This window comes from Taudactylus pleione, unplaced genomic scaffold, assembly GCF_031769625.1.
Source record: "Taudactylus pleione unplaced genomic scaffold, aTauple2 ptg000096l, whole genome shotgun sequence".
NCBI lineage: Eukaryota > Metazoa > Chordata > Amphibia > Anura > Myobatrachidae > Taudactylus > Taudactylus pleione.
Window position 1 is genome coordinate 87,201 of NW_028284498.1, and position 23,869 is coordinate 111,069.

Here is a 23,869-nt window from a genome sequence, read left to right on the forward strand (position 1 = left end):
CTCCCTATAACCCCTCCCCCCAGCCAGAGGCACCTCAGTTTAAGTTGGTGCCCGGCCGGAGTCGGGTCACCGTTACTGCAGGGGGGCTGCTTGGCAGCCCCATAGCTTATAATTTATTTTAAAGAGTTTTATTTTATTATTTTTTACTACTCTTCAGAGCGGCAGCATCAGACTGTCCAATGGACGTCTAAGCTGCCGCTCCTACACCCCGCCGGCGCTGCGACGCCAGTACAGATCTGGGGATCGCAGCGGGACCCCAGAGTCTGTACTAGCCGGGCTCTGGAGGACTCCCTGGGCTGCTGCCGGATCGACGGGGACAGGTAAGTCGCGTGGTCACCGCTTGCGGTGACCCGCGTGTACATGCAGCCTTATGCCTCCGGCCTCTGGGGACAGACTGGAGGCGCTAGCGGTGGCGGCGGGCTCCCCCTCCATGGAGGCATACCCCGCATGTCCACAGCCCACCAGGGATTATAGCGGCAGCCGGCATCCCGGGGGGTTAATTGCTAGCCAGGGGAGGAAGCCTTCCCTGTCTAGCAGCTCCTCCCCTCAGCTCAGCGCGCCTTTCAATACTACAGTCTGGCGTCGCTGAGCTGCTTCCTCCGCGGGCCACGCTTCTTCTGAGGTCTCCAGCGGCCATTATCTCTCGGTGGTGCTGCAGAGCTCCTAGGATGACAGTGTGCCCAGTCCCCCTGCGTACCTGGCCATTTTGGGTGAGTGTACACAGCGCTATAGCCTTCCCTGACATTGAATCTGGGCAGTTGAATGTAGCGACATTGTGCAGTATATTATATGTCATGCTTATGTATGTACAGTATATATGTCTGCATTGTATGTGACTTATGCTAGTGCTGACTGTCTGCTTTTTCTCTCACCTGTCAGTGTATATCTATCCCTTTTCTTTATCTGCCCTAATACAGGTGTACCTGGGGTGGTTCTGAGACCTCACATATATATATACTTATTAATATTTGTGAGGTTTGTCACATACTGTTGCGTGCTGCACGTTGCGATATTTTAGATGGAACTGTGTGTTGCATACGCTGATAATGGGTCCCTGCAGCTACTCTTAGCGTTAGTCAGGAGCGGTATGGCGCTGCTTAATATTTCCGTCAAGATAGTCAAATATATCTGACCAGGAGCTTGCACACGATACTGCACCCATTATTGCTATCCTGCAAGTCATAGCCTGCAGGAATTAGTGTGGAGGATTTTAAATCAGAAAGGTTTATGTATGCGGCGCCATCTGGTGCCGGGCCCCTTGCACGACCCCCTTAAAGGGCGGTTTATTTCTCAGGATCCTCTCCTTTGAGGATGGCCGGGCGGGCCCCATTGTCGTCACTCGTTTGGAGTTACTTCACCATACTGCCCTTTTCAACTCTGGGTATCTCGCAATTTCTTGCAGTTTACCCCTGTGTCACAGACTATCGCTCCCTGCCTGGGTTTTTCACAGTACATGAATTACCTCCGATACCACATCGGTCTGTCATTCCCCTTGCAGGGATTACCACAACGGCCACCCTGGTGGATGTCGTTTTCTACTAAATACTAAATGGCGTGATATACGCCCTGTGGTTACTTCCCAGTGGCTCTGCTGTGCACTGGATGGTGTATTTGGCTCTTTCCCTCTCACATGGGGGGAGCTGATTTCAAGTGTTATTATTCCTGCTTTGGGGCTGGTAGCCAGGTTAATTCTGGATATAGAGAATGTCGATCCTGCACCTGTATCATACATTTCCCGTTTCTGCCCAGCGGGTGGATCTCATGGCGGGAGTCTGGCTGTCGCCAGAAACGAGGAGTCACAAAGGCCTCCTGTTTCCCATTCCCTGAGGGTCCTCACAAGTAATGGAATCTCCTTCTGGGGTGGATTTGTATGTTCATCATCGGATTACAGGCATTAATACGCCTCCCATCCCAGCCTGGACGGATTTTACGGATCCGTAGGTGGTAGCTTTGCCTGAAATCAATATACTCGTTTTCAGGGCCTGTTGCCCGTCCTACCATGGCCATCGCATGGTGATGCTTTTGTAACGTTTTTCCCCTCCAACACGTCTGGGGTTCAAATGTCTTTTGCCGCTCACATAAAATATGCAGTGGTCGTGTGGGATTACCTACATGGGATGCCGTTCTTCTAACTTTCAGGGTTTCGGCTGCGACTGTATCCACCGCAATACCCTATGGCTACGTTATGGGAAAGCAGAGGTGCAGACTCCTTCCATGGGGACGATCTTGTTTGGTCCTGACCTTGACAAGACTGGTTGTTCTACTTTCTTTCTGGGGCAGTGACCGATTGGTCCTCATTTGCCTATACTCTGTCTCAAATCCCTGAATCAGATTCCAAGGGTGCCTGGACTCAGGTGGAATCCTTCATGCTCCATCATCCGACATTTGGAACCTGGGGATTTTACAGTATATCTGAGTATTCAGGATACGTACCTACGGGTACATACAGAGCCATCTCATCAGCATGGGTTCAGGTTTGCTGTGCCACAGCAACATTTGCAAGTTTCGGGCTCTGCCTGTTGGGACTGTCCTCCACTCCACCGGGGTTTACAAGCTTTATGGATTTTCTGACAGTTCACCTGTTCAGTGTATCCGAATGCTCCTTTATCTGGGCGGCCTCCTGCTTTTAGCAGGATCACCGAGGTACTTTACCGCTAGGTCAGGCTAACCGTGGCTTCTTCTCGGCACAGATAATTAGTCAACGGAGAAAAAGTCCTCCCTGCATCCCTCACAGGGTATTCTTCATCTGGGAGCACTGCTGGATTCTCAGAATGTTAGAATTTTTCTGGCGGAAGACAAGATCTCCACTCTTCAACTTGGAGTGTGCGGATGTCTACGCAGTCGACATATGTCATTACTCTTGGTGATGCGCGGTCTACCAGAGTGTCTACCTTTTTGGTAGGGTGGATTGTGCTCAGTTACATTCCAGGCCTTGCCATAATTGACTCCTCTCCGGATGGATCGAGCTTTTTCCATCGGATCGCTGTTCGCACGATGATGCTCTTTCTGGAGGCGAGTCGGTCTCTGTCCGGGTGGCTATGGCCATCTCGTCCAGGGTATTCTTTGCTACAGACGGTGTCTGGTCCGCACTCGTTTCAGGGCAGCTGGACGTCTGTCGCTTCCGCCCTGCCACTTAACTTGTTGGAACTTTAGGCTGTCTTGGGCCTTCACTCTGGCCTAACCCATATGTCACGGTGAACCTGAATAGGTTCAGTCCGACAGTGTCACAACAGTGGCTTCCATCTAGGCAACACTGGTAGTTGGGTGGCAATGACAGGAATGTCATACATTCTGACATAGTCCAAGGGTCTTCTCCTGGCCGACTCTGCAGTGTTCATTCCGGGAGCTCTCCGTTGGGAAGCGGGCTTCCTCAGCCGTCACGACGTGCATTCCGGGGACTAGTCTCTTCTCCAAGACAGGTTTCAACTCCTGGTGAGCAGAGGGGGCCTCCCTGAGGTGATTGATCCTTATGGCCTTCTGACTCTATCAGACATTGCCGGTGTTACAGTCCAGCTCTAGGAGTACTGAAGCTACCTTCAGTGACTCTTTGTCAGTGAAGTGGTCCTTCCACTTTGTGTACCTGTGTCCTCCGGTCTCCCTTCTTCCTCGAGGTCTTCGGAAGTTTAATTAGAGACGGAAGGGCTTTCCTTCTGGGGGTTCCAGTTTGTCCCAGACATCACTGGTACTAAGATTTTCGGAGTCTCCTCATCGATGCTCCGTTCCTACTGCTTCACTATCTGGACCTGTTGTCTCAGGGTCCTTGTTTTTCCCTAGACCTGGATCGTTTGTCTTTGACTGCGCCCCTACTGCGGTCCTAGGGCTTCCCTGGCTCTGTCTTCATTGAGATGTTTAGAGCAGATAGGCCAGACTTTGCTGGCACGGACTGTGGCATACATAATTCTTATGGTATCGTACCTGTAGATACGATCCTCCGGTGTCCAGGATTTCCAGATATTCTGGCATTCCTTCCGGCTGGCTTGGGTTTCACCCTCGGCATGGCCTTCCTGACAGTGCGGATCTCTACACTGTCAGTATGGTTAAGATGTGGAATTGCTCCACTCTGGTATCCAGTTAATCCTTTGGAGTGTTTTTCTGGATTATGCTTCCATTTATCCTCCCTAGGGACTCCTTGGGAGTTAGTAGTGGTTCTTCGTTCCCTCCGGGGACAGTCAATGGAACCGCTGGTCGTGATAGCCTTTACATGGTCTATTGCTTTGGCTCTCTCTTTCTCTCAGGGTGTTTATATCGACCAGGTGAGTGTCGGAATTGGGAGCGTTCTCATGTGGCTCCCTCTTCTGGAGGGCATCATGTCAGGGTGTGAGTTGCTCTCGCCCTGTGTTTCTTCTTCGTACGATAAGTTCCAGAATAATATGGAACCTAAAAATCACTGTCATTCAGTCCCCAGTCCTCTCGGCTAGTGTGGCCTCATTGACTGTGGTCCGGCCTCTGTGGGTTTATGTGATCCGTTCAAGTTCCTTACGGAAATCAGACTCCTTATTGGTGGTCTGAGATTTCTGGTTTTAACAGGAAAGTATGGCCGGCCTATGGCCAATGTTGGCTGGATGGCCTCGTATGTCTTCTTCAGGGGCCTACACATGGGTAGGCCTTTCTGTTGTTGATGCTTGTTTTTTCTCGGGCCATGTAACCCTTGTGGGCGGATCGCTGTGGCGCCTTGGCTGTTTTGCCTTGCTAGGTGGCCACGTGGTCTTCTGTCCACACCTTCTTCTTTTTTTTTTTTTTTTTTAAGGTTCTAGGCATTGGTTTCCTTTGCCTCTCAGGATGCTTCCGTTTTGGCGGCGGATTCTCCTCTCAGCACAGGAGTGTCCCCACCCTTGGTTGAACTGCTTTGGGACATCCCCAAGGTCAACCCTGTGGACCCCCTATGGACCCTGAAGTAGAAAACAAGAGATATGGTAAGAACTTACCTTTGTTATCTCTGTTTCTACGAAGTCCATAGGGTCCACAGGGCGCCCGCCCTGACGCACCTGGCTTCATATGGGCTGTGTTACTGGTCACCGGTTTCCCGTCTCCTTTTCTGTGAGTATGGTTCTAGAGTGTTCCAGTTTTCTCTCTCTGTTTCTCTCCTCCTCCGGCCTTTGGCTACTTGCAAACTGAGGTGCCTCTGGCTGGGGGGAGGGGTTATAGGGAGAGTGGACCCAAGTGCATCCTGGGAGCTAAAAGCTTTAACTGCGTGGTGCCCGGATTTGGTTCCCAACCTATACCCCAAGGTCAACCCTGTGGACCCTATGGACTTCGTAGAAACAGAGATAACAAAGGTAAGTTCTTACCATATCTCTTGTTTTTAGTTACCCTTGGATTTGATATGGCTCTGCTGTGCTCTCTGTATTGAAAACCAATAAAATAACTCAACATAATGAACAAATACAGTATAAAAGAGCAGGGCGAAGCCAAGATGATGAAGCGATGAATTCATAAAAAACACATTTGTTTTTCTCTCCATTGAGATTGTTTTAAACGGTTTGTGGCGTTTAACTTGTATTAGCCGGGATGTAAGCAGCTTGTGTGGGAGTTGGATCGAAGCCAACAGACGTGTGGTCCTGGCAGTCTTTCAGCTTTCTTTCTACTTCAGGGTCCATAGGGTATCCACAGGATACCTTGGGGTATAGGTGATGACGTCAGTCTTCAGGCACCACAGAGTTAAAGTTTTCAGCCTCCCAGGATGCATCTGGGTCCCTCTCCTATACCCCGCCCCCGGGCCAAGGCATCTCAGTTTCGTCGGTGCCTGGCCGGAGTCGGAGGCACTGTGCAGAGGGGGGCTATGAAGAGCCCCTGAAGTTTCTTTTAGACCGCAAGGTGGAGATCTGCCTCAAAGCCGTTTATTCCCTTGCAGGGAAGCATCCAGACCGGCTCTGGCCGTGTGTTGGGTAGCCAGAGCTATGGAGCGCTGGGCGGATAATTTGGAGGCGTCTTTGGACCGAGTTGGTGGGCAATCTCCGAGACTCGGCCACTTACATTAATGAAGCGGCCTTAGATATTTGTATGCTCACCTCTAGGATCTCCTCTGCAGCCGTGGCTGCTCGTCGCACCTTATGGTTGCGTTCTTGGAAAGCGGACGCGGATTCCAAAAAGGGATTAGAAGGTCTGGACAGGTACTATTTGGTCCAGATCTGGACAAAATTGTAGTTACGTTGGCAGCAGCAAAATCTGCATGTCTTCTGTCTGCTACGATTCCTTCTAGTGCTGGTGGGTCGTCCTTTTGGCCTCACAGGGCCCAAGGTAGGCCTAAAGTACAGTCCTGTCCACGGCAGGCTGGGGCCAAGAAATTGTCCAAGCCCAAGAATCAGGTCTGGAGTACCAGACGTCCGGCTCCTAGGTCAGATAACAAACCTGCTGCCTGACGGTCCAGGCCTCCTTTTGGGGGACCCCAAAGTGGGGGGCGCCTGCTTCAGTTCGCCCGGTGCTGGTCGCAGTGCATGTTCCAATTTCCCAGAGGGGCCTGGGTTTCTATTCCATTCTATTTTTGGTGCAGAAACCCAATGGGTCTTACCGTTCAATACTAAACCTAAAGGCCCTCAGCAAGTCCTTGAGGGTGCCTCTGTTTCGGATGGAGACCCTGCGGTCCAATATTCTGGCACTGGAACCTGGGGACTACATGGTGTCATTGGACATCCAGGACGCTTACCTGCATGTCCCTATTCTTTGGCACCATCAGCAGTTCCTCAGATTGGCAATCTGCAACGAACATTTCCAGTTCCGGGCACTGCCTTTTGGCCTGGTGACTGCTCCACGGGTATTCACCAAGGTCATGGCGGTCATGGCGGCTCTCCTGCGGACGCAGGGAGTCCGACTGTTGCCTTATCTGGACGACCTCCTGTTGATAGCGGGGTCTCCAGAGCTTCTTTTACACCATCTGGATCTGACGATTGCGGTACTGCAACGTCACGGCTGGTTGACAAACTGGCAGAGGTCCACTCACCCCGTCTCAGAGGATCCTGCACCTCGGGGCCTTATTGGACTCCAGGCAGCAGTGGATCTTTGTGACGGAGGAAAAGATCCTTGCTTTGTAGTTGAGGGTGCGCAGTTGTCTGCAGTGTCGTCGAGTGTCGATACACTTGGCAAAGAGGTTATTGGGCTCAATGGTGTCGGTATTCGACATGGTGGAGTACGCCCGATTTCACTCCAAACCTCTGCTGCTATTGATCCGGTCCAGATGGAATGGATTGCCTCAGTGTCTCAAGTCCCAGACGATGGGGCTCACTCCGGATGTTCGCCTGTCTCTAACCTGGTGTTTGCAGACGCCCGTTCTGGGTGGCGAACTGGGTCCTGTTAACAACGGACGCCAGTCTCCGGTGCTGGGGAGCTGTCACGGGTCCACACTTGTTTCAGGGCAGGTGGACTCGGGCGGTAGCGGAGCTTCCAATAAACATTTTGGAGCTCCATGCGGTGTCAAGAGCTCTCCAGCGGGCACAGCCGGTTCTCCAGGGTCACCCTGTGCAGGTCCCGTCGGACAACGCCACCACGGTGGCCTATTTAAACCAGCAAGGAGGAACCGGGAGAGTGGTCTTTATACCAGGACGTCTTTCGGAGTCTGGTGGACAAGTGGGGTCTTCCAGAGATAGACCTCATGGCGTCCCGGCACAACAACAAGTTGCCGGTGTACGGGTCTCGAACATGAGACGAAAAGGCGTCTCTGGTGTATGCCCTGTCTGTCTAGTAGACGTTCCAGTTTGCCTACCTTTTCCCTCCGTTTTCCCTTCTTCCGCGGGTATTACGGAAATTCAAATCAAGAAGGAGGTACGCTACTGTTGATAGCTTCCGAGTGGCCCAGACGGCAGTGGTTCTCCGACCTCCAGAGTCTGTCAGTAGACGTTCCTCTGAGGTTACCATTACGACCGAATCTGCTGTCATAGGGTCCTTGTCTTCACCCGGACCTGACTCGGTGTGGCTGTTCATGCTAAGGTCCAGAGGGTTTTTCTAGCTCCGTGGTGCAAACCATACTAAGAGCTCGTAAACCTTCCTCGGCAAGAATCTACCATCGTGTGTGGCATACTTTCTTCCGGTGGTGTAGACCTAGAGGTTATTCCCTTAGGGAGTTCCGCCTGTCTAGGGTGTTGGCTTTCCTACAGGCTAGACTGGATCATGGGCTTCGCCTGGCTTCCCTGAAAGTGCAGGTGTCTGCCCTGTCAGTCTGGTTTCATCGTAGGATTGCTGCGCTCTCTGATGTGCACACCTTTATGCGAGGTGTTCTTCGCATTCAGCCACCTTTTGTTCCACCGGTGGCGCCTTGGAATTGGGCTGTGGTCCTGAGAGTTCTCTAGGGACCGCCGTTTGAACCACTGGACTCAGTGGACTTTAAATGGCTTACAGCTGAAACCATATTCCTTCTGGCCATTGCCTCGGCCAGACGGATTTCGGATTTAGGGGTTCTCTCTTGTAGACCCCCTTTTCTGATTTTTCATAGGAATAGGGCGGTGCTTCGCACTCGTCCGGGATTCCTTCCCGAAGTGGTATCCAGTTTTCACATCAATGAAGAAATTGTTGTGCCGGCTTTCAATTCACCTGGACTTTCAGTAGGTGACGCCACTTGGGATGTTGTGCGGGCATTGAGAATTTATGTTGACCGCACTTCTTCTTTTAGGAAGTCGGACGCCTTGTTTGTCCTCTATGGCTTCCGTAAAAATGGTTGGCCTGCTTCAAATAAGACTTTGGCAGGCTGGATTCGTATGGCAATTTCAGAAGCTTATCTTCATGAAGGTCTTCCAGTTCCCTCCTTGGTGAGGGCTCATTCCACTAGGTCTGTGGGTCCTTCGTTTGCAGCTAGACGTGGTGCCTCTGCAGTTCAGATCTGCAAGGCTGCTACGTAGTCTTCTGTCAATACCTTTGTGAGGTATTACGCTTTTGACATCTTTGCCTCTCAGGATGCTTCCTTCGGGCGGCGGATTCTCCTCTCAGCACAGGAGCGTCCCCACCCTTAAAGGATACTGCTTTGGGACATCCCCAAGGTATCCTGTGGATACCCTATGGATCCTGAAGTAGAAAATATGAGATATGGTAAGAACTTACCCTTGTTATCTCTATTTCTACGAAGTCCATAGGGTTCCACAGGATTCCCGCCCTGTCGCACCTGTACTGCAGATGGGCTTTATTCTGGTCACCGTTTTTTCCGTCTCCCTATGGTGAGAATGTGATTCTTGTGAGTGTCCAGATTTTTTTCTTCTCTCTCTTTCTTCTCCTCCTCCGGCCTATGGCTTGTGACGTAACTGAGATGCCTTGGCCCGGGGGCGGGGTATAGGAGAGGGACCCAGATGCATCCTGGGAGGCTGAAAACTTTAACTCTGTGGTGCCTGAAGACTGACGTCATCACCTATACCCCAAGGTATCCTGTGGAACCCTATGGACTTCGTAGAAATAGAGATAACAAGGGTAAGTTCTTACCATATCTCATATTTTATACATTATAGGGGAGGTTAGATGCTTGTCTGATCTTTAGAGAACAGTAAGATATTTTATTCTGGACAGATGAAATGGACTATTCTCATTAGGAAATGCTATGTACAGTATGTATTTCGTCTAACATGGCCAGCGTCCTAGTGATGGGCACCAATAAGATGGATAAACGTTGGTATTAAGTGAAAGCATATCACTGCATATTATCATTATCGTTTGAATCATTGTGTCCATGACAATCCTCTACCAAAGGGACTTGACTCCGTATTATACACCGAACTTGCATTGGCGGGTTCTACCCCTTTTAGACCCCATGATCGGGCATGGGAGAGGGAGAAGGACCTGAGTTAACTTTTAGATGAGGAAGACTGGGAAGAAATGAAAGGACACAGTGCCTAATTCAGAGATAAAGTAATGGTGATATTTATGCTGATCGAGCCAAGTTTGCCAGTGTGCATGCGTATAAGGCACAATACGCATGCATCACGATTGCTTTGCGATTTTGTTCGCACAGAGGACCCATTGCGATTGCATTCGCAGCATGTGAGCTCTCATCGTGCAAGGAGAGCTGCAGTGTTTGCGGCTGGTCAGACCTTCCTCAAGGGCAAGATGGCTGCTCAATGTGAGTCGATGTTACCGATATTTACGTATTTTACCGATGTCTTATGCAGATGAGAAGGCAGCAGTGGGCATCTCTATGCTCCGGGAATCTTTGCAAGTCTTAGCATGTTTCGCAGCTGCGTTCCGTGCGAAATCTCAACTGCAATCGCATTAACGTCCATCGTTGAGTCAGTCCCACAGTCTATAGCTCCATTTGTTTCAAAATGAAAGCGTGCCTATAAGCTCTCTATACAGATTTATTTATTTATTTATTTATTACCAGTTATTTATATAGCGCACACATTCCGCAGCGCTTTACAGAGAGAATATTTGGCCATTCATATCATTCCCTGTCCCAGTGGAGCTTACAATCTATATTCCCTACCACATGCTCACACACACTAGGGTTAATTTTTGTTGGGAACCAATTAACCAACCAGTATATTTTTGGAGTGTGGGAGGAAACCGGAGGAAACCCACACAAGCACAGGGAGAATATACAAACTCCACACAGTTAGGGCCGTGGTGGGTATTGAACCCATGACCTCATTGCTGTGAGGCAGTAACACTAACCATTACACTGTCTGTGCTGCCACAGATGGTACCTAATTCCCTCTACACTGCATACATTTCCCCCCCGAATACTTCCCCTAGTTCCTGGTGAGGCTTCTCTACAGATGGCTCACTTAGTCACATTTGGTGGCATAGCCCTAACATCTCTGCATTTTGGTTGGAGATCATATTTATTAGACAGGTGCTATTCAAAAAATCCTGCCATTTTTTTTCCCTGCTCTTCACAAGTTCCTGGATTTGACTGCATTTGTGCACTAATAATACTAGTTCAAGCTAGATCTCATTTACCACTTCATAAATAATGCTACTTGGTTCTTAATTTTGCACATGTTTATGTTGAGCAAACACTGCAAAAGATCACTGCCTCAATCCAATTGTCTATTTGCACTGAGGTGCAGAAGGTGAAATGTCATTCAGGGACACAGTGGCGTGACTGAAATTTGGCGGCTGTTATGAAGAAGACCATCCTTTGCCAGTCAGACTAGTATCGCAGACGAAAAACATGTGGAAAGTGCCAGACTGCTTAGCTGGCAGCCGCACCTATGTTTATATACAGGCCTTTTTGGTAACGTGAAGTCATGGTTCAGTTCAACCAATATTTGCTCTGTTCTGATCTTCATCTCTGCGGCAGCTCAGACTTTGGCAGTGTGGTGTTTCCATCTTGTCACTCATTGCCCTGGTCCTATGCTTTTACAGGCTGTTTTAGATATTTCGGCGGTAGACCTATTTTACATGATGTCCAGACACCAAATCCTCAAAACAATTCATAAGTTCCGATACACAGCCTTAAATTAAACTTTCAACCGCTCACTGCTTCCAGTGGTTGTCCACAAATTACTGCAATTGTCATACGTTTCCTGCACTTTTTATTTTTTTTTAAGTTCAGTGCCTCTCTTTTTTTTAATTTGTCAAGCGTGTGTGTGTGTGTGTGTGTGTGTGTGTCTGTATACTTTTTATATTCATGAAATGGGGAGGTTGTGATTATTCTAAAAAAATAAATCTATATTGGCCTATCTATATCTCCAGCACTTATTAGTCAGGCTCTGTAATCAGTGTAATTGATTCCCAGTAAAATTTAAAGGTTGAATGTATGAGAAAATGGCTGCCTCGTTCTTCAAAGGGTATTTGTTTAATAGTTTTAGAGTTGTGTTTGGCAAACAGCCGTCAGACCTCTATTGTTCTAATCATGACTTTGTTCACAGAGCGGGCACATGCCAGCAGTGCGGGTCTGGGACGTGGCTGAGCGAACACAGGTAGCAGAACTCCAAGAGCACAAATATGGAGTGGCCTGTGTGTCCTTCTCTCCTAGCTCCAAGTACATTGTATCGGTCGGGTATCAGCATGACATGATCGTCAATGTGTGGTCATGGAAGGTGAGTTCTGAGTCAATATTTAGGTGTAAAGCTAATACACTTTGTACATAAATGCAGTGTTCTCCCCAGGCTATTTTTTGCGGGTGCATCACCTGGCAAGAAACCGCCTTCCACCCGGCACTTTGGGAGCCTGCAAGCGGGGACAGTATCTGGGGGCTGTATAAAAAGGACCATATCCTACAGACTTTGCAGCTTTTTCATAATCAGATGACTGGGCCTCTAATAAGAGGAGAATTAATATATAAAATGTTATTTCAAGTTTAAATCATAAGGTCGGGGTTTAAAACCTTTTATTCTTGCGAAGGCCCCCACCCGGCTACTTGTTGATGCCACCCGGTTGGAAAGGGAGAACACTGTAAATGTATTGTCTGATTCAGAGATGTACGCTATTCCGATGTCGCAGAGTGAGATCCGCACATGTGCTGTGTGGCATTTGCGCATGCTCAGATCTCACCATCGGAGATGTGCGTAAACCATCGTGTTTGCTTACATCTCTGAACACGCCCTATGTTAGGAATTTGCAGTTCAGTTTGCCTTTTTATTTTTTGTAGTAATACATTGTCTGTCTTTGTTATATATAAACTGGAATTACCTTTTTGTTACCCCAATTGTGCCATCAATCTGTAAAAAAAAAACAACTTAGCCCTCCCCCCTCAAACCACACACACACACACACACCCACACACTTACTTGTTCCCTAAAAGTAAGTTCTCAATTGACCTGCTCTGTTTTGGTGTGTTCTTTAGTTGTACCACAAATTCTTGATGGTTACTTCCCATATTATACCAGCAATTACTTTGTATGGAGGAATTCAAACTGCATTGTTTGAGTATAGTTTCTCAACCTCTCTTTTCTTTAGGACCGTAAAGGTGCGACACACTGGGCGATTATGAAAGACAGTACGATTAAGACATCGTAGTCGTACAGTCGTTCCTGATACCCTGTAGTGCCTACACTGAGCGATCAGTCGTTCAGTGCAGACACCCTCCATCATTCCTGAACATGGCCAATCAGTAGTTATCGGCAGATTGGCCTACATGTTCAGGCAATGGACAATGTCAAACGACCAGCGGGTACGCGCATCGCAGGTTGTTTCCGACATTATAGTGCACGATTACGATGTCGTAATCGTGCAATCGCTCAGTAATATCGCCCAGTGTGTATGCACCATTAGTGTTTATCAGTTGCTATCACCACTTTAATATGGCTGCAGAATGGGCTTGAGTGAGAGACACAATGACAAGTAACAGTGTCGGTGACTGTGGCTTACCCATTGGTCCTTTTGTTCCACCTTCCTCCAAAATGTCATAGGTGTGGTTTCGTTTTTGTTTTGTTTTTTTACTGATGGGACTAACTATGGAGTTTGAAGTTGAACCATTGCATGGAGCAGCTCCTGGGTTCTGGGGTCAGGGTACATTTTGTAGAGATCTGCTCTTGGCCTCGGAGGTAGTGAAATTTAACAATCTATGGTCGCTAGTTTTTTTTATTTTCAAAAAATCCTTCCTGTGCAGAAAGCTTTGCCAATAGTGGGGAATGGAGTTGCCACAAAAGCCTAAAGAAAAGACTAGTACAAAATATTTTTCAAATTTCTTTTATTCGTCAGAGCAATAATATAACATATATTCTACAAAAAATAATAGTAAGTAAATAAAACAAAGGCCCATTAAGGGCAATAAAATACAAATAGTACAAAATAAAGACCTAAAAATATTTGTCTTTGCAAAACAATCATAATATTCTAGACCTGGCAGGCACCCCCCTTAAAAATAAAAAGACTCCAACAAAATTAAACAAGGAAAAAGAGATCCAAAAAGAGACAGATTCCGTATCAGCTTGTAACAGGTAGCGCAACAGGCGGATCGTCCAATAAAATTCTGTTTTCATACCAAGAAGTATTTCTGAAACATAAATAGATTTGGCGTCATAATTCCACCGTAAAGGAGTCTATAAAACCTTCCCACAGCTGAAAAAAACAGCTGTCTTATAGGGGTATTCAATATGGAGCGAAAACACCGTTTCTGCGAGGTTTTTCGCTCTGATGACATTTTTGCCGCTTTTACTTTTACACCGTATTCAATTTGAAAACTTTTCGCCGGTGCGAAAAGTATATTGCATTCGACCCTGCGAAAAAGTATCACCAAGGAATGGGTTGCGAAAAAAAGTGCAGAATTGGGGTTTTGGGGTGCAACATTTCGCTAAACACCCTGCAACCTTCAGACAGTCCCCCAAAGGTAAACTGTGTCAAAAAATTTAAAAAAAATACCTCAGAAGACCCCCAAAAAAAGCACTTTCATTTTGGGGGCGAAAAAAAATTTGCGGGGTACAAAGTTAAAAACTAACGAACTACAATCTAGGGGGGTCCCCAAGTATGCGCCAGGTGTTTTTTTTTCATCGCAGGTGTTTGCGGCAGGCGGATTTTTCACGTTTTTCAAAACTTCACTTTAGCAACTTTTAAATATGCTCACCCCCATTTTCAAGCACCCAAAATGTGCTGGGACTACTTATTTTCAGCAAAAAAACCTTCTAATTACTATTCTTCACCACCTTCCCAAATCCCCAAAATAGCAGCTATTGAGCCCGTTTAAAGATCACAAAAACCTTCAGTAGGGATAATCGGGGGTATCCACAGTGATCCCCCATGTCAGAACATCTTTTTGGGGGTGTTAGGATGATTTCCCCAAAAATCAGCAAAGTTTTCGCTGATTGCACATTTGCCAGGTGCCGTTTTCGACGATTTCATATTGAATACGGGTATAATCGGGGGTGCGCGCGATACTTTTCCGCTGGCAAAAGCTCCGATGTGTGGTGAAAACTTCGACACGCATACACGGCGAAGTTTACGTTTCATATTGAATACCCCTATTCGTCTCCTTATGCAACGTGGTCTCCAGCCAATCCATTTGAAAAGCAGAAAATTATTTGGCCTGAAATAAACAGATGGGGGCTCTGCTTGGGTCCACATCTGCAAAATGCATTTACGAGCTACCGCAGATATAATCAACAATAGTTTTTTTACTATCTCTCCTACCCGAAACAGATGGTGGTAAAATACCCAAAATCGCCCACTCCGCTAATAATGGGAGGTAACTATCTAGGCACCTAGATGCAAATCTGTTAAGTGCTGCCCAGAATCCACGTACAAGGGGACATTCCAACATACAGTGTATGACGGTTGCATCAGAGGCCCCACATTTAGCACAAACACTAGTATCGGACAATCCGATCAAAAACCTGCGGTGAGGGGAAAGATATCCATTATGAGACTAGTACAAAATATAATTTTTTATTTTTTTTGGTTCTTTCCTGACTGATTCTCTTTCAGAAAAACGTTGTGGTGGCAGCAAACAAGGTTTCTAGTAAAGTGACGGCAGTCTCGTTCTCAGAAGACAGCAGCTACTTCGTCACAGCTGGGAACAGACATGTCAAGTTCTGGTACCTGGATGAGGCAAAGTCATCGAAGGTGAGAGCGGTAATGTATGTATAGGAACTAGTGTTTCTTCTAATGAGCAGAAAGGAGGAACACAACTTCACTTTCCATGGTCTGATCTCCATTTTGTATTTAATGGATTACCCTGTGCCCACCATGACCAATCAGCAAAGAGCATGGATTAGACTTGCATAGTTTTCATTACATTTTAATCCTGTTTCAGTTTAGGCAGAATAATACAAAAGCAATAGGGTCATTTAGTAACACTACAACCGTAGAGAGAGGTTAATGCACAAATATGTAGAACATTATTGTAACCTGTGTTGTGTTTACACCACTTGGTAATAAGCTGGCACAAATGCGGTGCGATTTCATGGTCTCTAACTTGCCAGCTGAGCACTGCCAGTGGTATAGGAAACATTTGAGGGCGTGATTACTTCTGGCTGCACAGAGCCCATTGAATGACTGACTGTTTAAGAGCATAATACAGTGTGTTACAGTAGAACTGAATTTATTTTGAGTGCAAATGCATGAGAACAGATCGCTGGCAGTCAAAATGACAATGGAAAATAAGGTGATAATCTAAATGTAATTGGACTACACTTCTATGTAATTGCTAGTGACTATGGTGTTGGTTTTGACCATGTGTGGTGCCCACCTCAATTTTAGCACTTACAACATATCTGTCATCACTGCACTTACTAATAGATGGTGCCCAACATAATGTGATCTTCTCATTTAAAAAAGTTTTTTGTTCTGAACTGTTAAATGTTACCTTCAAGGTTTATACTTTATAGTCATGTGGGCAAGGCTTTTATTTGTACTACGAATTTCCTACTAACATGGAACCCATCTGTATTACAGAATTATTTTGTCAGTGCAGAGACATGACCCAAAAGATGACGTCTAATGATCAGATAAATGAAGTCCTTGTGATGTGTCTTTTATAAACAGGTCAATTCTACTATTCCACTGCTCGGGCGCTCTGGTCTGCTGGGAGAGCTGAGGAACAATTTCTTCACCGATGTCTCCTGTGGGAGAGGCAAGAAGGCGAGCAGCACTTTCTGTATCACATCCTCAGGCCTCCTGTGTGAGTTCAATGACCGACGATTGCTAGACAAGTGGGTGGAGCTCAGGGTGAGTTTGGGCAGTTACCTCTTGTAAAAATAAATGTATACGATCTATGGTTAGTGAATGTTGAAGATGTAAGGTCTGTGATACTCCTCAATATAGACATACTGATGAAGTTTACAGCTTTAATGAGAGAGAGGGGAATTCCATATCCCCTTAAGGTAGAAACAGCAAAGGTATGTTATGTCATGGATGCAAGTGGACCAGAATTTGATGTGGAAAGCGATTTTTATTATTTTTTTTGAATCTCAAATATTTTTAATCATGTCATTTTTGTTTTCCATTTATTTCTCCAATGAAAAAGCAGGTGACACTTGCATGTCACTAATACAATATATAGTTTCCGATCTGATGAAGCAGGCTGCGACCTGTGAAACACACCATGCACTTGCGGAACAGTGATTGTTCCGTCATTCATTTAAGCTGGGTACACACTGGCTCGGTGGGCATGCATTCCATCTGAACGAATGCCCTTGAATGGGGATTGCCTGTACACACTTGAACAAGTTAATGAATGACGGAACGATCACTATTCCGTCCTTTATTAACATACCATAGGTGCTAGCGATATCGTTAGGTTTTATGTGCAGCACATCAAACCTAGCAACCGTCGCTAGCGACTGCGGGAGCGTGCCATCGCCTGTACACACTGAGCTATGTAGGCGATTTGTCATTCTGAAATCGTAAATCGGCCCAACATCACTCCTGTGTGTACCCAGCTTAACTCGTTCAAGTGTGTATGGGCAATCCCCATTCAAGGGCATTCGTTCCGTTGTCTGAACGTGTACCCAGCTTCAGCAGGACATTTATAAAATAACATGTAGCTACTGTACATGGTTGTTCTTATCTGGGTACAGTGATCTTTACTTAACAGCATTCATGAATGTTAACACATCCTGTTTCATGATGATGTTGAGCATCTTACCCATGTTCTATAAGATTGGCTTTAGTATGTGTCCTTTGTTGCTTATTCCCTAACAGACCACCATGGCCAGCTGCATTATTGTGAATCAGGACTACATTTTCTGTGGTTGTGCTGATGGCACCGTGCGTATCTTCAACCCATATAACTTGCACTTTCTTAGCACCATGCCAAAGCCACACAGCCTTGGAGTGGACATCGCCACCGTCACTGAAGCTAGGTAAGGCAAAAAGCTCAGCGATTTGTATGTGACTCTTTCAAGACCTAATTTCCGCATTGTGAAACTGAAATATGTGGACCCATTTTTAGAATCTTTTCATTCGTACTCTAAAACGTATCGGTGTGTGTACCTTCTCGGATTCCAAAAATGTTATGGCTAGAGGTATTACTTTATAGGTCCTGGGAAAGGGTCGGTCTGGTTTTTCAAGTTGGTGATATGCAAATTAGGGGGAAAAAATAAGTTTGGAGAAATTCTTCATCATACTAAGCCAGCTGAAACTGTCTAGGTCACCTGGATACTCCAAACCACTTAGTTAAAAATCTGGTTTTAAAAAGTCCATTCTGTGCTTTTATCACTGTTGTGCTGTATGCACGTGGGTAAACTGTGGCGTTGGGTTAATAGATGTGGGTTTTGAGAGAGGCCACTGGATAAGCGTAAAAGTCCGATTGTTATAGATCTGTGCAGGGTCTGCACTGCGCATGTGCGGGTATCTTTGGGCAGGGCCTCTCAAAAATAGGGGTGTATTAGGTTAGAGTTTTTGCTATTAGAAGCTCTTTTCTCAATAGAACCGTTTTAAAAACACTACTTTGTTCGCAATATATATGTACATTGCCCTGGGTGCAGCCATCACTAGTCCTCCACTTCATTTCAATATCCATGATTCATTTACATAGGTTATTAATGCATCTGGTGCCTTTCAAAGCTGAAGCACAGTGAAGGGAATTGATGCTGACCGTCCCTGCTGTACTCTTCTCAGGAAGAACAATTTATTCCTTTGATCCATGTCTCCACATGTGGGATTCTTCTCTCCTGACCCCCAGCCCACAGCTGCATGGTTTGGCTTTCAATAGATCCTGTGTTTCCTTCACCAGTCTCTCAGTATTTCAGTTGACCTCTCATTTTTTTTTTTTTTACGGCTTTGTCTTCTAAGAGCTTATAGTGATGCTGAAAGTATAATTTCTATAGGAATGTCTCTTCCTTTCCCCATTTTCTCAAGTATTCAAATTGCAACGTTTCACATAGAGCAATGTTACAAATCTGTCTTTGCTCCATTAATCACATGTAGTATTACAGTATATGGGGTCTATGTCATCAGCCAGTCAGGGTAATAAACCTAGTATCTCAGTTATAGACTCTGGTTAAAATGCATCCTTTTATACTTTTGTTTATTCTAAAAGATGTTGTTGGTGTGCCAGATATGGATATAAGATGGGCTAATTGTGCAGCTCAAAGGTGATTTGCAGAGACCTTTTTATTAATTCGATACACTAGTGACGTGATGACATCAGCCATACAGATGTGTCCACATACATCTATTCTCCATACACTACAAGTCGCGTTACACAACTCGTGAGAGCAGTGTGACTTGTAGCGCCAAGCCTCTTTTCGTGCGACGTTTTGCCCTCAAATGTCTTAGTTGCACAGCAATGCGAATAGGATGCACAAGATTAAAATGATGTGCAGCATGCCTATATTCTGTGTGCGACTGCGGGTGCATCTGCATGCGAAACTACGTTACACTGTAAGGTAGCATTTCGCATGCAGATACACCCACAGTTGCACGCACATTATGGGCATGCTGCATATCATTTTAATCAGCAGAAGCCGCTTGTGCATCCTATTTGCATTACTGTGCGACTAAGACACATTTGTATGTAAAATGTTGCACGATAAGATCCTGTTAAGATAGCTGTTGTGATTCTACAGTAAAACAAAAAATATAAGGCCATTTCATGCATTCTCCTTCACTTCTTCCTTTATATTCCTTTAGACTGCTATGGAGGCCTGACTCTGAATATTGTGCTTTTTGCTTTATTGCCTTAATAGCACTATAAATATCCTCAGAACAAAAGGTTTGATTTTAATTGTGAAAAATTATTTCAGTAGCTTTATGGTAATGTCCTGTATTTTAGTCATGACTCTGGGAAATCTGGGAGAAGGTGGTGGGAATTGGAGGGTCATCTAGCCAGTCATGTACCGGTAGAATAGTGCCATGCGGTGACTACCATTTTGAATGTGAAAAAAAAAAATCTCTAATTTCTGTTCCTTTCTTTTCAACCTACCAGCCGCCTTTTCTCCAGTGCTGAAAATGCCAAGTACCCAGACACTGTCGGAATGACCTTTGACCCCACCAACCAATGGCTGTCTTGTGTGTACAATGACCACAGTCTTTACGTATGGGATATTAAAGACCTGAAGAAAGTGGGGAAAGTGTACTCTGCGCTGTACCATTCCTCATGTGTATGGAGCATTGAGGTATGACCATTCTAACTGAAAATATGCTCACGTTAACCATATTAAATTGAACCAATAGCAGCACCACCTAGAATGTTATGGGGACAACCTTGTCTTTTTGTAAAATAAAGAAATGTTATTGATAATTGGCTTTTAATAGGCGTTTTGCGGAGCGAAAGATGAGATTTCGTTATCAGTAACGACATTTCACATCTGTGACCTCCACTTTACAGACGCATACTACTTGTTCTCCTGCTAAGCTGCAGGCGAGGGGATTTCCTTGAGCAGTACAGTATCATTGCACAGATGCTACATTCTAGCACAAAGGCATTTTATGCTGACTATTGAATGAATACAGTAGTGGCACACCAGGGATTTAACCAGTCGTCATGGTTAATCCATAAAGCAGAATGTGAGGCAGGGTCTGGTGGTGCTGGTTCACAATCCTGGGGCCTCTTTTGAGCATGCCCTGGGCTTCACACACGTGTATAAGCTTAAACCTAATAGTGCTGTACCGAAAAAGGATCCTGGAGATTCAGTAAGTTGAGATTAAATATTTTTATTGTGGTGAGTAGCCTCATGTGTATAAGCATGCATGCCTGTTACCGCCATTTTTACAGGGGAAACTTTTTTTTTTTAAATAAAATCAGTGTCTGGGCTGCCCCCACAATTTATATGGAATTCTGTGGCTAACTGTGTTTTACTATTGTTTGTGTTTGTTTTTTTAAACAAATTTATTTGGTTATTTATAAAAAAAAAAAAAAAAAAAAAAGAGGGGATACAATTTATGGGCATGTTGGAGAACAAGGACCTTCAGTAACAAACGCATGCCAGTTTTACCACTTCGTAATTGGAGAATTGGTTGAAGTTTGGACTTGACTAGAGTAAGTGGGGGAGGCCTGTCTTGCTCCAAAATTGAGCTATGGCTGCTTTTGTGGCGATCAGAATGTGTTTTCCTATTTTTCTTACATTGTGTGACCATGTTTTGGAGCTGAAGCTGCAATCTCAATAGCTTTTTGACGGTCTTGATAGCTGAAGCTGCAAATAAGTTGGCAAATGACTTTGAGGGGGCGATTCATTTGTTTTTAAGACGGCTGTTTGTTTTGGTTGCCCAACGGATTAATTGAATTGTTGCTCCATTCAGGCATAATAGGCGGCAACATTTCTGCTTACACCCTCAGGAGGGTGCAGGCAAAAATGTGCAATAAACCAGTGGTTATGATGTCCAGACATCAGTCTAGGCGCCCTCACCAGATGGGTTTAGCCATTTTATGCAGCTCAACCTGGTCTAATTGGGCGTGAAGACGACAATAATTAATGGGCGCCCAGAACAAATGAATTGGAACACTGGGTGCCCATTAATTATCGCCGCGCACAAAACAGTCGAATCGCCCTCTTAGTGTTTGTAGATCATATAGGGCATGATTCAGAGGTGGATGTAGTGGCGATGTCAGGTGCAAGAGGCCGATGTGTTCAGACCGTGCGTGCGTCCGAGTCGCACTCCATATGCAGCCCGATGGTTACTGCACAAAGACGTAGACTGAAATTACATGCGGATTAATGCAATTCTGGTGGGCGTTTCTGGGCAATAACTGGGTGGCTGGCCAGATGTGGGTGTCCTTGCAATCAGCAAGTGCTTACAAAGACGGAGTTGCACTGACACCAGCGGCCATGTTCAGACAGAAATTGCAGCTGCCATAGGGTAGGTGATATCTCCGTGGATTAGCGCAGCAGTCAGTGGGCATCTAGGAAGGAATCTCATTGGCTGCAGCATTAGCATGAAGACAAAGCCCGGTTGCGTAAAAAGGCACAATTGCGTCTGCAATAACCGTTACATTGTTGCTTGTGAAAGTGTTACTACAGATGTGTCCACATACATTTTACCTCCATGCGCTACAAGTCGCATTAAACATAACATGTCAGCAACGTGCAACTGGGTAGCGCCAATTGCCTTTTCGTGCGACTTTTACCTTCAAATTCGTCTTATTCACACAGCTGTGTGCACCTGCGGGGGTGTATCTGCATACACAATGCTACGTTACACTGTCAGCGGCTGACACACTGTAATGTAGTATTTTGCATGCAGATACACCCGCAGTTGCGCACACAGAACATAGACATGCCGCATGTCATTTTAATCAGCAGAAGCTGCTTGTGCATCCTATTCGCGTGTGCAACTAAGACGCATTTGAAGGTGAAAAGCCGCACGAAAAGACACAGTTCAGTGATGTGAATAGGATGCACAAGCAGCTTCTGCTGATTAAAATGATATGTGGCATTACTGTATTCTGTGGGTGACTGCGGGTGTATCTGCATGCAAAATGCCTGTTAGTGGGGCGACTAGAGGGCTGTTTAACACGCAAAGAAGTAAGATGTATGTGGACACATCTGTAGAAACAATTTTTTTTGGTTTCCAAAATAGAAGCAAGCTTATCTGTTGCAGACATTTTTAAAAGACTAGAAGAAGACATTCCAACAACCAAGACCTGGCTACTATGGATAGCTCTTGTACTAGCACTGTGACATTCCAACAACCAAGACCTGGCTACTATGCATGGCTCTTGTACTAGCACTGTGACATTCCAACAACCAAGACCTGGCTACTATGCATGGCTCTTGTACTAGCGCTGTGACATTCCAACAAGGGAGACCTGGCTACTATGCATGGCTCTTGTACTAGTGCTGTGACATTCCAACAAGGGAGACCTGGCTACTATGTATGGCTCTTGTACTAGCACTGTGACATTCCAACAAGCGAGACCTGGCTACTATGCATTGCTCTTGTACTAGCACTGTGACATTCCAACAACCAAGACCTGGCTACTATGCATGGCTCTTGTACTAGCACTGTGGCATTCCAACAAGGGAGACCTGGCTACTATGCATGGCTCTTGTACTAGCACTGTGACATTCCAACAAGCGAGACCTGGCTACTATGGATGGCTCTTGTACTAGCACTGTGACATTCCAACAAGCGAGACCTGGCTACTATGGATGGCTCTTGTACTAGCGCTGTGACATTCCAACAAGCGAGACCTGGCTACTATGCATTGCTCTTGTACTAGCACTGTGACATTCGAACAAGCGAGACCTGGCTACTATGCATGGCTCTTGTACTAGCACTGTGACATTCCAACAAGCGAGACCTGGCTACTATGCATGGCTCTTGTACTAGCACTGTGACATTCCAACAAGGGAGACCTGGCTACTATGCATGGCTCTTGTACTAGTGCTGTGACATTCCAACAAGCGAGACCTGGCTACTATGCATGGCTCTTGTACTAGTGCTGTGACATTCCAACAAGCGAGACCTGGCTACTATGGATGGCTCTTGTACTAGCACTGTGACATTCGAACAAGCGAGACCTGGCTACTATGCATGGCTCTTGTACTAGTGCTGTGACATTCCAACAAGGGAGACCTGGCTACTATGGATGGCTCTTGTACTAGCGCTGTGACATTCCAACAAGGGAGACCTGGCTACTATGCATTGCTCTTGTACTAGCACTGTGACATTCGAACAAGCGAGACCTGGCTACTATGCATGGCTCTTGTACTAGTGCTGTGATATTCCAACAAGCGAGACCTGGCTACTGTGCATGGCTCTTGTACTAGTGCTGTGACATTCCAACAAGCGAGACCTGGCTACTATGGATGGCTCTTGTACTAGCGCTGTGACATTCCAACAAGCGAGACCTGGCTACTATGGATGGCTCTTGTACTAGCGCTGTGAACCTGCATACTGTACCTTGCTATTACAATCTGTCAGTGTGAAAAATAAACCCTACAGGGCACTTAATGTATAACCAGTATCCTTTTGATGATTGGTTCTGTAAATAAATAATTTCTATACAATGGTCTGTCTGTCCAGTTATGCATTCAGACATATCTGCACTGATTGGGATGAAACCAATGTGAGTTGGTCCAGTTGGATGCTGGCCAGGTTTTAGGGGGTTAGAGTCCCAGTTTGTCCTACTGTA

The 23,869-nt window shown here is 46.0% G+C and overlaps 1 protein-coding gene across 2 annotated transcripts in view; it reads left to right on the top strand.

Moving 5' to 3' along the window:
• LOC148526430 (mitogen-activated protein kinase-binding protein 1-like) overlaps positions 1-23,869 on the top strand; it is a 172,665-nt gene that overhangs the window by 85,838 nt on the left and 62,958 nt on the right. For both annotated transcript variants that reach the window (XM_088470298.1, XM_088470299.1), the window contains exons 5-9: positions 11,784-11,954; positions 15,277-15,414; positions 16,336-16,518; positions 17,494-17,654; positions 19,721-19,910. In XM_088470298.1, the coding sequence (XP_088326424.1) occupies positions 11,784-11,954; positions 15,277-15,414; positions 16,336-16,518; positions 17,494-17,654; positions 19,721-19,910 (843 nt within the window). The remainder of the gene's footprint in view (positions 1-11,783; positions 11,955-15,276; positions 15,415-16,335; positions 16,519-17,493; positions 17,655-19,720; positions 19,911-23,869) is intronic.